Raw genomic sequence first — 17,924 nt, 5'->3', positions numbered from 1 at the left:
CCATTGAAAAAGACTTGATCACTCCAGCCGATCTCAGTTATTCAAATCTTTTGAAACAGAGCTATTCAATTATAGTCATAAATCACAGCAAAACAAAATAAAGATCAAGCAGCCCTAGTTCACAGCTTAACACTAATCATTAACATGATGATTTTTCAGTATTCTTTCCACCACAATTATAAGATCCCACACGCACTGATGTCATTCTCTGGCTTCAAAACTACTGTTTCAATCATCCGTGGGTGAACAACACCACAAACTCACCCACCTGCTGAGAGGAGTACAGGACTGCAGATGGAAAAAACTCAGTGGAGGAACTGTTTGTGCAATGGTGACTATTATTATGGATGAATGTACAACTCTTAAAACGGCAGGTTTAAATGCTGTCAGTCAGCAGCCATTGTTGAAAGATTATTTATTATGAGCGTTGCGTGTAAACCGTCATGAATAAGCTCTTCACAAACATCTCTAGTACTACTTTATCATTCATTTCACAAGTAAATCCCACTGATAATATTTGGCATGCAACTCTAGCTGAAAGCATAAGATGTAGAACTGCATGTACGTCAGCCATTTTTTTGTCATTCATTTTGCTTAAACTGGACTGAAACAGGGCGAGGCAGTGGCGCAGTAGGTAGTGCTGTTGCCTCACAGCAAGAAGGTCGCTGGTTCGAACCTCGGCTCAGTTAGCGTTTCTGTGTGGAGTTTGCATGTTTTCCCTGCCTTCGCGTGGGTTTCCCCCACAGTCCAAAGACACGTGGTGCAGGTGAATTGAGTAGGCTAAATTGTCCGTAGGGTATGAGTGTGTGTGTGGATGTTTCCCAGAGATGGGTTGCGGCTGGAAGGGCATCCGCTGCGTAAAAACTTGCTGGATAAGTTGGCGGTTCATTCTGCTGTGGCGACCCCAGATTAATAAAGGGACTAAGCCGACAAGAAAATAAATGAATGTATGGACTGAAATATGTAGAATTTACAGTAAACTGAATCAATTATTGACATTAAATAATGCAACATACTTCAGTGTGATAGAAAACATTTGAATCTGTTTGTAATTTGTTGTTTAACTTAACTTACACTCACCGGCCACTTTATTAGGTACAGTCCAACAGCTTGTTAACGCAAATTTCTAATAAGCCAATCACATGGCAGCAACTCAATGCATTTAGGAATGTACACATGGTCAAGACGATCTGCTGCAGTTCAAACCGAGCATCAGAACTGGTCTGAGTATTATAGAAACTGCTGGTCTACTGGGATTTTCACGCACAACCATCTTTAGAAAGGCAACAGTAACTCAAATAAGCACTCGTTACAACCAAGGTCTGCAGCAGAGCATGTCTGAATGCACAACAAGTTCAACCTTGAGGCGGATGGGCTACAGCAGCAGAAGACCACACCGGGTGCCACTTCTGTCAGCTAAGAACAGGAAACTGAGGCGACAATTCACACAGGCTCACCAAAACTGGACAATAGAAGATTGGAGAAACGTTGCCTGCTCTGATGAGTCTCCATTTCTGCTGCCATATTCGGATGATCGGGTCAGAGTTTTGAATCAACAACATGAAAGCATGGGTCCATCCTGGCTTGTATCAATGGTTCAGGCTGCTGGTGGTGGTGTTATGGTGTGGGGGATATTTTCTTGGCACACTTTGGGCTCATTAGTACCAATTGAGCATCGTGTCAACGCCACAGCCTACTTGAGTATTGTTGCTGACCATGTCCATCCCTTTATAACCACAGTGTACTCATCTTCTGATCGCTACTTCCAGCAGGATAGCGCACAATGTCAAAAAGCGCAAATCATCTCAGACTGGTTTCTTGAACATGACAATGAGACAATGTACTCAAATGGCCTCCACAGTCACCAGTTCTCAATCCAATAGAGCACCTTTGGGATGTGGTCTGGGAGATTCGTATCATGTGTGTGCAGCTGACAAATCTGCAGCAACTGCGTGATGCTATCATGTAAATATAGAGCAAAATCTCTGAGGAATATTTATAGTACATTGTTGAATCTATGTCACGAAGGATTAAGGCAGTTCTGAAGGCAAAAGAAGATCCAACCCGGTACTAGTAAGGTGTACCTAATTAAGTGGCCGGTTAGTGTACTTTCTCGTAATAATGAATTATTTTCTGATTATAATAACATATTTTCTCATAATGGCTTACTTTATCACAATAATGACTTTCTCGTAATCACTTTCTCTCCGAAAACGCCTACTACTCTGTAGGTACTGCATTTGAATGTAAACGTACTACTCGGCCGTTAGAAAAGTCGGTTCTATACAGTATGAATGTGAAAAGTATGAATAGAATTCAGACGTACTACATCTGCTATTTTGTCATGGTCACGTGACCTACCTGCGTCAGTTGCGTCACTTCATTTCCATTCATGAATTCTCTCGCGGGGCATTATGGGATAGCGTGGGATGGGATGCGCACTCCAGAATCTTGCCGGAAGTAGTAGGTCATCCTGGTACTTCTCAGATACGGATTTTCGAATTCTATGAATTCTGACATACTACTAGGCTCACATACTGATTTTAGCGTACTATATAGTATGGAAGTATGCGGTTTCGGACACAGCCATACTCCAATTTCGACAATGTGCACATATGCCTTTGCATCATCCATAATACGATGGTTACGGCAGTTTCATAAACTATGTGAAACACACACAACCCATTTTTTTTATTTGGTGAGAACTCGATATAATTGTGTTATTAATCAAAACTGATTAGTGTTTTTTTTTTTAAGAGCACCTAGTTTACTCCTTTTTTGAGATTTAATATTAGTATTATGGTTCTTCTGAGTGGGCCAGTTTAGGTTCAGTTCAAAACACAGTTCAGATTTTTTGTATTATATTGTGTTAAAAAGTGTTATTTTGGTTTTTTTTTGTATTTTTGTTGTTTTAGGTGTGTGTTGCTTGCTTCACATGAAAATTAGTTTCGACTTCCCGCCCAACTTAACAAGGGGGCGGAGCCAAGAGCTCCCCTGCTTTGTGTATGCAACAGACAGAAAGAAGCAACATGAGTGAGAGGATCAGCATTTAGCCGTACATGTGCGACTCGGACACAGACCAAGCAGAGACGACTGTTGAGGAATCAATATTCCTTATGTGCCAGAATGTGTCAGAGTGGTAGTTACAAAATCATTTGTGTCTTTGTATAGTTTTACAGCCAACTGTGTGCTAGTTTAAAGTTCCGAGCTTGTACACCGAGTCTAATAACCACGCACACTGGATTAACTTTTACTGAGGCTATAACTAAAAGGCGTCCCACATCGAATGCACCACTCAGAGCTGCGACACGACGTACCAGATGCACACATTTGCATGTTATTTAAAATGAAACTATTCAGATGAGAAAGTGTCTTGAGTCTTGTCTAAGTCGTGGCTAAGCGACGCGGACAGCCGCCGACTTGAGGCGCCGTTGTGTGTACCCTGATAGAAACCTATGTTTAAAATTCTAAAATGCATGGCGCTGCACGTCGCCGAGCGGCGCTTCTGGTGTACGACCTGCTTAAGGCAAGTTTGCTATTTCCAATGGAGGGACGCGCACGTGAAGCAACGCACTCGCACCTTTCAGCCGCACCTAGCTGAGATGACTGGGAGCTTCTGTGACCAAGGGAAACGCAAACAGCGGAGGTTTAAGGAAGACGCAATGAAAAGTGCACGTCTGCAAACCCACCTAAAGTTACAAACAATGGCGCCGATGAGAGGGATAATGTGGTGAATGTTGATCTTGTGTTGAGCCCAATGAGCTTTACATCTAAAAATAGAGCAGGTTTCTTGGAGGGTGTTCCTTTGGTGACGTCGGGCTCTATTTTGACGGTCCATGCGCAAAACGGAAAGCGCAGGGCGCAAACGCTTTCAGGGCATGTCAGAATCAATATATGCTAATTTAAGGAAGGAAAAATCCGCTTTGCGCTGTGGCGCATGTACTAAAAGGTTTGAGTTTATTTTCTTAATGAGTTATAGGTGTGTTTTGAGAATAAACCAATCAGAGTCTCATCTCCCATTCCCTTTAAGAGCCAGCTGTGTTGCGCCATAAGCGCATTCGCTATTTACAGGACGCAAATTAAGTGGAAGTGGAAAAAATGAGCATTTCACTAGCAAACAGCTAACAGTTTTTTTTAACAGAAAACAGTTAAACAGAGCATCTACTGCATGAGAATGAGAGATAATGGAACTACATTCACTTTAGCTCTCGTGGATAAGGAAACCTTGTTCAAACAGACATCAATTAGCCTATAAATAATTAATTTTAGTTTGTTAAGCGCAAATATTTGTTTCAAAACTATTTCTAAATTCAGTTCTAATTTCCAGTAAACGAATAAATGAACAATAAAACACTGAGTTATATCCTAAAACACATGCTGTGCCTCATATGGTCTAAAACCTGCAGGTGGTCAAATCTAAGCTTGTTTTTAATAAAACAAATATAAATATGGATATAATAAAAAATACTGCTAATAATAATAATAACATTATACAAAAGCAAATTGTCACGAATAAACTGAAAAAGCCTCCCGAGAGGAAGAAGATAAAAAAACTGTTTTTTCATATTTATGTAGGCTAGAAAATAATGTTTTGTAATATTTTAAGCCTTTACATTTATATCATATATAAATATATATATATATATATATATATATATATATATATACACACACACACACACACACACACACACACACACACACACACACACACATATATATATATATATATATATATATATATATATATATATATATTCTTATTATATCCTATATATATCCTTAATATATATTTTTCTTCATATGTAAAGATATTTGCGTATTGCTCTACATCTTGTGTGTAGGCTATTAAGCAGTGTGTAAGCGAGGTGCAACTCTGTGCTGGAGTTTAGACCGAGTTAGTTTTGGTCTAATAAAAAATCTATTATAGTTTCTCAAAATAGCGACGCGCCAGCAATGCGCCTCAGAAGGCCTTCCTTTTTAGACCAGAACGCCTATGGGCGCACAAATGAGCGCTAATGCATTTGCTATTTAAAGATCGTGGCGCAAAATGTGAAAACGACTCTTGCGCCAAGCTGAAACTAGCAAACAAGTATTGCGCCGCGTCTTGCGCCACATTGCGCCGGGTGTATGATAGGGCCCGTTGTTTTGACATGCTGAAAATGGCGGATATGTGGTAATACGCACCTGTCAATCAATATTGATGGGCGGGGGGACGGCACTCCTACATCAAGCTGCGGTTGATCTAAAAAATCGCTCCAATTGGTCCACCGATTTTATGTTTTGTAATTGAAAAAAAATGACTGCGTGTGTTTACATCAACCCAATACGACGGTTTATACACACTATACACACACATGTCTGTCCAAACAGCTTGAAAAGTAGATTTTTCCCCATAGGTGCCCTTTAACTAACAATTTTAGGTTCATCCTCTATAGGTTCTTCTAATGCATGTGAAATCTGTCTCCCGAATGCTTCTCTAGTTAAAATCAACCTTCCTAAACAGCTTTTGCATTAATAGGTGATGTTTAGGTCCAGGAACAGGGTTTATGTCGCCATCTGCGGACACTAAGCTAGGCTGCTGTGGATGAGCAGCTGAACTCGGGGACATAACGCTCCATTTCTGCTCTTATAGCTCATCTGTCAGCTCCATTAAAGCCGAGACAGCATTACGATGACTATAAGAGGATTAGCTGATGGACAGTCCTGCCGCTCGCCGTCACTTATCAGAATGAAAAGCAGAGGTGGAGCTGGAATCAACCCGAGGAATCGCCTTCTCCAAATCTCCTCCACTCTTTCACAGGGAGGATTACTGGAGGAGACTTACTCTATGGGGACATTAAAACGGCAGGACAAACAATGCTCTGACATGCACATGAACGCGTCTTTACATTTAAAAAGCTGTTATATACTATTATGCAACACGAAGAGGGAGCATTTATCAGCTCACATTGCTTTTTTGATGTCACATCACATATATTAGGCCAGTGTTTCCCAAACCTGTTCCTGGAGGCACAACATTAGAACACACTTAGGATGTCTGCCTTATCTGAACCACTAATTTAAGGTTTTGGAGTCTCTACTGATGTTCGATGGGTTGATTCAGGTGTGTTTGACTAGGGAGAGGTTGAAAATTATGTATAGAGTGGACATTGTAATTAACCTGCGGTATATATTGTCCTTTCCATGTCCTTTATTGTCCTTTCGTTATGTGTATATGATACATGTTCAATGAAGTGTATTTGCATATTGCTTTAAGACTACATCTAAAATCTCAGCACTTCTCTAACTAGGAAGACACAAGATTAATATTCAAGCATTTTCTAGGATTTCCAGTACCTGTATAAAGCCTGCAGGATGGAGCACAGCTTGAGCAGGTGGATTGTGGATCAGTGGAACCATCTTCTCTGGCCTGATGGGTCACCGTCAGCATCTGGAGCCTGGCAGATGAATCTAGAAGGCAGATCGAGGTTCAACAGATGCTTGGCCAACTGCATCTGGACTATGCTGGAAGATGAATAATTTGATGATTCGAGCAAGAGAAAATACACTAAATGTAGATTGGATCATCGGTAACACTTTACAATAAGGTTCATTAGTTAATGCATTTACTAACATGAACTAATCATGAACAACACATGTACAGCATTTATTAATCAAAATTGAACATTTACTAATGCATTATTAACATCCAATTCCATGCTTGTTAACATTAGTTAATGCACCTTGAATTAACATGAACTAACAATGAACAACTGTATTTTCATTAACTAATGTTAACTAACATGAACAAATACAGTAGTAGATGTATTCTTCATTGTTTCCTCATGTTAGTAAATGTGTTAATTAACGTTAACTAATGAACCTTATTGTAAAGTGTGACCGGATCATCTTGTGTTCAGATGTAGAGCACTCTAATAATTTTTCTGCTTGTTCAAACTACTTATTTGAAATGAGCTGAATCAACACAATTCTTGACTTTTTGGGACAACTTAATTGTTTTATGTTCAATCTATGTACATTTGTAAATACAACTAGATTCTTAAAGTTTGAGAACAAACTTTGAGGCTGGCTTGTAAAAGCCTGATGGTAATAGTTTATTTAGTTTAAACAGCTTTAAAAAGTATGAAAAGATAGATAGATAGATAGATAGATAGATAGATAGATAGATAAATAAATAGATGGAGGGATGGATGGATAGATGGTGTGCTAGCATGAGTCAAACAAGCCAAGCCCCGCTTCTCTACGATGTTCTGATACTGAGATATAGCTGCTGTTATATCGTTGCTAGGTTAGTCTGTTTTGTTGCTATGGATTGGATTGACAGCTTAGACTGATGATGTATCAAAGCTTCTTGCCAGTATGAACAGTTAAAAGCAACACCCATGTCTCTATCACACTGCAGCATGACGATATCAATCTGAACCTCTATAATGGCAGTCTATGGGACCGTTGCTAGGGTGCCGTATCTGGTTGTTAGGGGTGTGGCTAGAAAGTTAAAAGCTCATCAGTTATTGGTAGTTTGGTAGTCTGAGTTAAATGAGCCCAGTTAGAAGTCTGTGCAACAGTCTGATGTAGAGTTATGAGCTCACAAAGTTTGACCCAATGTAAAGTCAATGAGAGTCTTTTGCAGTGGAAGTCTATGGGACAGCTTCTAGGGTCCCAAAAGTAGTTGCTAGGGTGTGGCCAGAAAGTTAAAAGCTCATCAGTTATTGGCAGTTAGGTAGTCTGAGTTAAATGAGCCCAGTTAGAAGCCTGTAGGACAGTCTGATGCAGAGTTATGAGGTCACAAAGTTTGGTCCAATGTTAAGTCAATTGGATTTTTCAGACAGTCCCGGGACGTTTTTCGGAAAACTAAAAGTCGGATCAGTCGGAAAAGATATAGCAACCCGAGTCAGACCAGTTTGGAGGTCTGGTGTGAGTTTGGTGGTCATAGCCTGAAAGCTCTAAGAGGAGATAGAGTTTAATTTTTAGTCTCAGAAGAAAAATAGGATAACAATAGTCTGACTTGCTACACAAGCCAGCCTAATTAGGTTAACAATCCATTTGTGTTGGGACCGCATGAAGCAATTTTGTGGAACCCCGCTTTTTTGCAGGGCATATACACTAACCAAATAGTTGCACCAACACAGTTCTTTCAAGTTGTCCCAACACAAAACAATCAGGTTAACTTAATTTCCACAAATGTAAGTGAATTGAACATAAAACTAGGGATGATTGACGTGAAACTGACGTTTCAACAATATCGAGATCTCGAAGCGCAAGTGTTTCGAGACACTGCACAGAAGCATGATCTGAAGCACCAGGTCATGTGACTAATGTGATTCGAAACACGCAGGTCATGCGACTAAAGTGATTCGAAACACAGAGGTCATGTGACTAAGGTGATTCAAAACACCAGGGGCCTCATGGATTAACACTGCGTACACACAAAAACTTTGCATATGCCAGGTTTCACGCACACATTTGGATTTACTAATGAAATGAACGTGAGAATGTGCGTTGGTCCATGCCAACTTCATCTCTGGCGTACGTGCATTTCTTGTGTGTGTTTGTTTTATTTCCATTGACGACTCCTAGAGGCAATTGTGTTAAATTGCACAATACAAAGTATCTTTGAGCGGTGCAATGTGTGGGACAAGATCATCCGCAAGTCTAGCAGGTACAGTATATAAGGTTTCCATACCATACAGTTGACCAGTGAAATATTAAAGTGCAATTTGCAGCAATTGCTGGTTTTCCCAATGTAATCAGAGCGACTGACTGCATACATATTGCTATAAAGGTGCCATCTGAAGATGAATTTGCATAGGCTACGTGAATCGGAAACATTTCTATTCAATAAATGTGCAAATATTACGTGATGCTCAAATGCGCTTAACATAATACACACACTTATTATTGATTTCTACTTGTGTTCCTCGTGATGAAGAGTAGGCAAAATCTGATATGTAATGAGGAAAAAGAAAAATAAGTTCAAACTACTTAATTGAAATGAGCTGATTTATTTGAAATCAACACAATTGTTGAGATTTTTTGGGACAACTTAATTGTTTTATGTTCTATTTAACATAAAATTTAACATAATATTTCTATTTGTTTTAATCTATTTAATTTGTAAATACAATTAGGTTAGCAATCTATTTCTGTAAGGACAGCATGAACTATGACTAAGGTGACTCCAAACACGCAGGTCATGCGACTAAGGTGATTCAATTAAACACAGATCATGCGACTAAGGTGACTTAAAAAACACAGGTCATGCGACTAAGGTGATTCAAAAAACACAGGTCATGTGACTAAGGTGATTCAAAAAAACCCAGGTCATGCGACTAAGGTGATTCGAAAAATGCAGGTCACGTGACTAAGGTAATTCGAAAAACCCAGGTCACATGACTAAGGTGATTCGAAACACACAGGTCATGTGACTAAGGTGATTCGAAACACGCAGGTCATGTGACTAAGGTGATTCAAAACACCAGGTCATTTGACTAAGGTGATTCGAAACACACAGGTCATGTGACTAAGGTGATTCGAAACACGCAGGTCATGTGACTAAGGTAATTCAAAAAACCCAGGTCACATAACTAAGGTGATTCGAAAACCCAGGTCACGTGACTAAAGTGTTTCAAAACATGCAGGTTACCTGACTAATGTGATTCGAAACACTCAGGTCACATGACTGGGGTGATTTGAAACACCCAGGTCACGGGACTAAGGTGATTCGAAATACCAAGGTCACGTGACTGAAGTGATTTAAACACCCAGGTCACATGACTAAAGTGTTTTGAAACACAGGTCACATGACTAAGGTAATTCAAAACACACAAGTCACGTGACCAAAGTGTTTCGAAACACTTTAATTTCCTAGAGAAATGAAATAAGAACAGTAGGCATGGCTTGTTTTTTTTCTACTGTGAGCTGTTTGGATGTAGTAAAGTAAGTAAAAAGTCATAGTAAAGTCGTAGTAATGTCATTTCATTCAGAAAGACGGAGGAGACGTGTTAGGGAAGAGTTATTACAACCGAACGCACAAAGCGCACAAAATTTGAGACTCGCGCGATCAGTTCGCACTGTGCCGCATTTCATTCGAGTTGTATATAAAACACTTTGTAGAGATTTTGTAGGAAACAGGTATGACTGTACAGACATCTTTATGATACGTCCATGCGTGATCATAGGAATAACCAGATTAGCTTTGAATGACGCACAAAAAGAAAGCCCCGCCCCCTACTCAATATTCCGTATTCAACATACTGAAATAAAAGTCCCGGGAGTTTTCATTTCATGCAGACTTTACACTTTTCCAACAAAGTTTTCTAGAAGTTCATTCAAATATGTAGCAGAACGGATGAAAAACTCTGACTAAGACTATATTAAAGCAGAATATTTTGTATGGAGATGAGAATGGTGTCATCCGTGTAATGTATATCGGGACCATAATGTTTGCTGTGTTGGCAGACTGTGTGAACAAACAGCTGACTCAGGATCAGCCGTGCTGGAAATATTTCTGAATATGGCAGAAAGATTTGACCCTGGATCAGTTATTCAGGTCAAGGAAAACGAATATGATGTGGATTAGTTACAAGTTGAGGGACAGCAACACAGTTCATTTGAAGGCAAAAAATAAATCACGCTGTTACTTCGGTGCAGCATGAATTATTATTATACTAGTTTACAGTGCTGAAAAACAACTAAAGTAAACGGTGTGAGAAGAGACATGACAAAACAACTGGAGTAATAATGGTGCACAATGTAATGTCATACATTTACAGTGGATATAAAAGGTCTACACACACCCGTAAAATGAAGAACTCTTGTGTTGTAAAAAAGTAAACCACAATAAATCATTGTAAAAGTTTCTCCACTTTTAAAGTAAACCATAACCTGAGCATCATACTCACAGTGAAGCCCAGTGGCAGCAGCATCATGCTTTGGAGTTGCGTTACTTCAGCTTGAGCTGGGGCCTTAGTCAAGGTGGAGGGAATGATGAACAGTGCTAAATACCAGACAATACTAGAAGAAAACCTTCAACAAAGGAATGGCATCACCAGAGGAAAATTCAAGTTTTGGAATGGCCCAGCCAGAGCCCAGACCTAAATCCCATTAAAAATCTGCGGGGTGATCTGAAGAAGGCTGTGCACATGAGATATCCTCGCAATCGGATCCCAATTCTACTCCTTAAATATAATATTTATTCTGTCTGGTTCTCGAATCTAATTAGCTGATAGCCATGTGATATTCTGCAATAACAGCACTCGTACAGCCTCCTCTGTATTACTCCCACCAGATATGCAGCATATTGCACTGCTACCTGATTTACCTATTAGCCAAAAATTATATATAAATTATAAATAGTTTTAGTAGTGTACTTAAAAAGTGGTTCAAAACAAAACAGCAGTGTTTGCACAACTAGTATACTATTTGTTTGATCATGCCGCCTTTGCTTTTGCCTTCAGTAATTTTATGTAAAGAATTATAATGTTGAGCATATGCATTAATTATTTTCATTTTGTCAAGCCTCCTGTGGACAGGTGTTGAGAATTAGCAAGTCTGCTAAAACACTTAAATGCATTTAGTTGTCCAGTGTAATTGTGATGTCAATGTCAAATAAACAAATAATATTTGTATTCATTAAGAAAATGCATGATTAAATCAGCTGCATCCAGTTAGTTTATACCGTACATTAGTAGTCATTGTGATCTCAGCTCCAATATTTTATTTTATTTTTTTAAACTCCAGTGCTATATTGGGATTTACGCCTGGATTTTGCCTACCTAAATTTAAAAGCTTCCCAAATCCACATGCAGAGGTGTAAATGCAAAAATACTTTTGAAACGCTATTGAAAGTTTTACAAAATATCTGAATATGTTGTCTGTGTTATAATGAACACCTAAATAAAAGAGGCGCTTTTTGTATTTTTTATTTTTATAAACTCAAATTTGAAAGTGTACCTTTTAGGTTCTGTGTGGTCTAGAGTGCTGTAATTAATTTTGGGGGTTCCTGCACATGTCTGTAATCCTAGGAAAAAAGAAAAATGTCTCCACCATAATCTATGCAAGAGTTACTGTATTCCAACTGATGAGAGGTGCTGTACAAGCCACAGAGACCAATCCTTGTTTACATATTTCACTGTTCTTTTGTTTGATCAAACATAATTCACTGTGTTTGGAGCACATCAGACATATAAAAGGATTACTTATGCACATCACCTCAAAAACAGAGGAGAAATGGCCCTGAAGCACACAGCATAAGGTAAGAGATGACAGCTGTCTGTGCTATCTGGGGCTGCTTATTGATCATAAATGTATTGTTTTCACTTCTGCGCCATGGAAACACGGCGATTCATTCAGAAACTGTTTGATATGTGAATATAATTCAGTAAAAAGAACGCCAGAACCGTATGAGCACCAGCAAGAGCTTTCATTTGAGCTATAACTTGTACATGTGTCATATATGAACCATATGAAAATGAACCAATGTTCAATACCCAGCTCGGGAATCCAAAATACTGTGTATTTAAGTGTAAATAACTTTTGTACAGTAAAATAAAAACCAAAGTGATGCATATGTGCAAAAATATAGATTTTACACTTTTAAACCAAACCACTTATGGGGGTCAGGTACAAAGCTAGCCCTTTAAATCTTAAAGCGAAAGACAATGACGTCACGCGGAGTTTAACTAGTAAAAAAATGTAAATATAATGTCTGATCTGATTTCCAGTTCATCCGTCAAAAGTTGTAAGCAAGGCATTGTGGGATACTGTATTCATTATTATGCTGTGCTGCTTACTTCACATGTTGGCAAATGCAATATGTGTTCCATGCACGCACACACACAAAACCTTCATCCGACAGTGAGCTATTCTGAGCAAGCCCGGCTGGCTTTAGATAACAGCATGAATGTGAAAACTGTGAATGCACAAACTCACTTCGACACGTCGCTTCATTACGAAAACTGAAGTTTTTATCAGTGAACAAAATAAAGAGGTAAAAAACATTTCCATCCAGCAGTTCTGAACAAAAGTAATGATTCTTCAACAGTCCCGGCAGACGCTCTCGATTTGGGTCAAAATGTCCGTCATGAAAACACACGGGCAAACAAAAATAAAACATATGCAACTCAAAAGGCGTCAAGGGAATGAAAGTTTGGACTGCGGCTGAAGGATCGTTAAACGACAGCGTACTGTTCGTACAACAGCTCACGGATCCTGTAGTAATCGTCACAATGGCAGCCTTCCAGACAGATGCGGCCCGCTTCAGTCTGACGCACAGAAAAACACAGAGAATCAGTGATGAAAACATGCCTGATGATCTTACTTACAAACACTGGACAATCAAGATGAGTATAAAGGGACAATATGTAAGATTTATTTCATTAAAATAGCTAAAAACCACTAGAAGCCCTCAAAAAAAAAAAAAAAAAAAAAAAAAAAAAAACACCGCTCCTGTTAGTTTTTTTATATTTCCTAAATGGTTTATGTTTAACATGGCGAAGAATTTTTCAAAGTAATCACTGTAGTATTTTTTCTTCTGTATAAAGTCTTATTTGTTATATTTTTTCTAAAATAGAAGCAGTTTTTAATTTTTTCAAAGCCATTTTACGGTCATGCTGAATATTTTGAAAAACACTTTTGATATCCGGTTTGGCTTTCTAGAAAACATCAGAGAAGCAGCAGCAAGGTCTTATTATGTTGTGTGTCTTATTAGAGCGCAGCAGCTCTGCTTGTTCTCCGCGTGATCACGAGCTGAAAAACCGAAAGTGGTGAACTGTGGCATAATAAAAGCTCTACTGCTTTTGTCATGCTCATCTCTCACCAGCATTTCCAGTCCAAAAAAAAAAAACTTGCTGGTTAAATATAAAATAACTTGGGGTGTGAATAATTTTTAGGCTTGACTGTATGTAAAACAAGGACTTTTAAGGAGTACTGTTAATTTTAAATCAGCCACCTTTATAATTCATCCCCAACATATGTAGCGCCATACAAGTCTGTGCAGTGCTTAGCATTTCACTTGCACTTAATTTTTACTTGAAAAATAATAATAGTAATGAGGAGTTTTCAAACATTTTGACAGTTTTAAAAACTCATATTTAAAGAACTTTAATCATATGTGTTTTTCTGGAGATATTCAAATGCGGTGTCTGAAATATTGATAAAATTGGCATCATTTGTCAGTGTTATTGTACAAGATCTAAATTTAAGGTTTTTAATTTAGGATTAATCTGTATTTGATAATTGAGTACAATTGTTGAAAAAAACAAAAATGTCAAATTTAATGTCAAATTTAATTTAAGCACTTTCAAGGACCCGTGTTTGTTTTTAAATACCAGGCCTTAAATCCATATGTCTGACATTCAAGTACTTTCAAGTCCTTGCTAATAAAACGGCAGTGCAAAACTTTTCTTAAGGTGCACTAAAACGTATACAAAATAAAAATCATATGTACATCAGTATTCACAGCCTTTGGCGTGAAGCTCTAAATTGAGCTTATCATTCTTGAGATGTTTCAGCAGCTTCATTGGAGTTCACCTGCGGCAAATTCAGTTGATTGGACATGATTTGAAAAGGCTTACACCTGTCTATATAAGGGCCCAGGGTTGACAGTGCATGTCAAAGCACAAACCAAGCATGAAGACAAAGGAATTGTCTGTAGACCTCAGAGACAGGATTGTCTCGAGGCACAAGGCTGGGGAAGGTTACAAAAACATTTCTGCTGCTCTGAAGGTTTTAGTGAGCACAGTGGCCTCCATCACCCGTAAGTGGAAGATGTTTGGAACCACTAGGACTCTTCCTAGAGCTGGCCGGCCATCTAGGCTGAGTGATCAGGGAGAAGGACGTTAGTCAGGGAGGTGATCAATAACCCGATGGTCACTCTGTCTGAGCTCCAGCGTTATTCTATGGAGAGAGGAGAACCTTACAGAAGGACAACCATCTGTGCACCTGTATAGTAGAGTGGCCAAACGGAAGCCACTCCCCACCGGGAATTTACCAAAAGGCATTTGAAGCACTCTCAGACCGTAAGAAACAAAATCCTCTGCTCTGATGAGACTAAAATTGAACTTTTTGGAGTGAAAAGCAGGCAACGCTCATCACCAGGCTAACACCATCCCTACAGTGAAGCATGGAGGTGACAGCATCATGCTGTGGGGATGTTTTTCAGCACCAGGAGCTGGAAGACTAGTCAGGATAGAGGGAAAGATCAATGCAGCAATGCACAGAGACATCCTGAATAAAGAGCTGCTACAGAGTGCTCTTGACCTCAGACTGGGGCGACGGTTCATCTTCCAGCAGGACAATGACCCAAAGCACACCACCAGAATATCAATTGAGGGGCTTCACAACAACTTAGTGAATGTCCTTGAGTGGCGCAGTCAGAGCCCAGACCTAAATGCTATTGAACATCTCTAGAGAGATCTGAAAATGGCTGTACACCGTTGCTTCCCATCCTTGAGCTTGAGAAGTACTGCAAAGAGGAATGGGCAAAAATTCCCAAAGACAGGTGTGCCAAGGTTGTGGCATCATATATTTAAAAAGACTTGAGGCTGTAATTGCTGCCAAAGGTGCATCAACACAGTATTGAGCAAAGGCTGTGAACACTGATGTACATGTGATTTATCAGGTTTTTAATTTTTAATAAATTTGCAACAATTTCAAAAACTCTTTTTCCACATTGTCATTATGGGGGATTGTGTGTAGAATGTTGAGGAAATAAATGAATTTAATCCATTTTAGAATAAGGCTGTAACCTAAAAAAGTGCTATGAATACTTTCCGGATGCACTGTGTTTGTGTGTGTGTGTGTGTATATATATATATATATATATATATATATATATATATATATATATATATATATATATATATATATATATATATATATATTTACAAATCAGTGCATAGCTGTCTTTTTAAGGTGATAAGGCCCAGATTGGACTTTTTCTGAACAAAATGCATGAACACACTCAGTTTGTACAGCTTATAAAGTGCACCAATAAGCAATTATATCAATAAGCCATAGATATGATGATGATGATATATTGAGGTGTAAATGTGACTGCACTCACCCTCCTGACGGCCACCAGATTATTACACACCAGAACTCCACCAACAAACTCAGCCTGAATGCCTTCACGCAGCAGAACCTGCTTAAAGTCAGACAGCCGTGGCTCGTTGATAAACACAGACTGATGCCCCGGGACCTGCCCAAAAACACACAAACATTATTACACATTAACACGCCATACTTCATTAGATTCAACTATATTGCCATAGTGGAAAGTAGAGTAAAGAGCCAATGAAATGCAGTTAGCATCTAACCAGAAGTGTAAAGAGTAGAAATAACATAAATATATAAAAACAGTCAGAATTATTAGCCCCACAAGTGTTTAATAACCCGCCTCTCTTTACCTCATGTGCCGGCAGTGGCTCCAGTGTAGGAATGACATCGCTCTCCTCTGAAATCTCCTTCTCGTCTTCTCCAAACAGAGTCTTCATGGCCCTCTGGTTTGCGGCGGCTGCAGTGCTGGGCTCGGTGTTCAGCTCCTCTGTCACCTCCATCCCCTGCTCTCCTCCTTCCTCTGCCTCGTCCTTCGCCTCTCCCAGCTCCACGATTACACCCGTGTCCACTTTCTCCACACGCATGTCCAGAACGCCGTCGATCCAGGCCAGCTCTGTGTCTCTGGCCTTACAGAACTGCAGAGAGCTGACCAGAGAGTCCTTCAGTCGCACCTGCACACACACACGCATTCATCAGTCAACAATGTATGATACACTACCAGACAAAAGTCTTGTCTCCTATACAAGTTTTAGGAACAACCAATAAAAATACTTCTAGTGGATCATTTGGTATCGGAAGCGGCTTACATGAAAGGCAAAGGCCTCTAGATCAGGGGCTTTCAAACTTTTTAATCTCAGGGACCCCCAAATATGATGATTCCTTGCAGGGGACCCCTTTGCCTAAAGTTTAAAGTCACTTATGTATTTCAAGTATAAGTATGTAAACTAAAACTCTGTATAACATGAAGACATTACAGTTCATATTTCACAAGCAGGCAAAATTGTATTGTTTTTAAAACTATTTCAAGAGTTCACACTTAGCTGATGATCTATAAAAAGCTTGTTTGGCATGCTGTCCCGGGAGAGAGCCCCGAGCTCAAGGGCTTGGCAGGACCAGGCTTGGCAGGACCAGGCTTGCCATCGGCTTGGCAGGACCAGGGCCGGCAGTGTTCTTGCTGTGGGGCTCACAGTGCTAACCACTGGGCCGCCGGGCTGCCCAATCAGAGGTAAAGAGGAGAATAGGGGAGGAAGCAGGGTTTCTTCCAAACTAAGATAAAATGGACTGAAAACTGCGGTTATTCATAGTAGCTTAGGGCTCATATGATTGGAAGATAGTGATTAGCAAATACGAGACCGGCCGTGATAAATCATAAGCACGTGATCCTCTCGAAATTAGTTTATGAATAAACTTCACTTATTTTATTAGTTGGCAACTCACTACAGCCAGAAATGATTCTCAAAATATTTATATTTCATTAGAAAAAATAAATAAATAAATAGATAAATAGATATATAAATCTGGACAGTAGTAGTTTCTGTAGTTTTTTTTCCCTTATCTTGCATTTATGGAAAACTGCTAAATATTTACATTAAACTTATGTGTCTGCTTACTGTGTTGTCTGACAAAGGCACACAATCTACCTTTCATGCCGCTTCCTCTCTAAATAACTCTTTAATGATGTCTTTGGTAGCTGGTAATAACAATGCTTGTGGAGTGATGCTAAGTATGACGCTTTTAAACACCTCACAGGGACTAATGCGTGCTGCCGAAAAATACTAGCCTGCCAGGCCAAACACAGCTCCTGATGTTTGAAATAGTCAATTTTTCTGCCTCATTGGGATGTTTTTGCTGTAGATGGCGCTTGA

The 17,924-nt window shown here is 39.3% G+C and overlaps 1 protein-coding gene across 5 annotated transcripts in view; it reads right to left on the bottom strand.

Annotated features, from left to right (window-relative positions):
* The window catches only part of cpsf2 (cleavage and polyadenylation specific factor 2), a 495,879-nt gene that overhangs the window by 447,647 nt on the left and 30,308 nt on the right, over window positions 1-17,924 (bottom strand). For 3 of the 5 annotated variants that reach the window (XM_087296593.1, NM_001002384.1, XM_087296594.1), the window contains 3 exon segments: window positions 16,410-16,730; window positions 16,067-16,201; window positions 12,947-13,265 (listed from right to left, as the gene is read on the bottom strand). The exons of the other annotated variants lie outside the window; for them this stretch is intronic. In XM_087296593.1, coding sequence (XP_087152719.1) covers window positions 13,173-13,265; window positions 16,067-16,201; window positions 16,410-16,730 — 549 coding nt within the window. In that variant the 3' untranslated portion in view covers window positions 12,947-13,172. 5 annotated transcript variants of the gene reach the window in all.

The sequence above is a fragment of the Danio rerio genome, chromosome 20, assembly GCF_052040795.2.
Source record: "Danio rerio strain M-AB ecotype USA chromosome 20, GRCz13ab, whole genome shotgun sequence".
NCBI classification, from domain to species: Eukaryota; Metazoa; Chordata; class Actinopteri; order Cypriniformes; family Danionidae; genus Danio; species Danio rerio.
The sequence above is the reverse complement of the archived record's forward strand: the minus strand, read 5'-3'. Positions and strand labels throughout refer to the sequence as shown.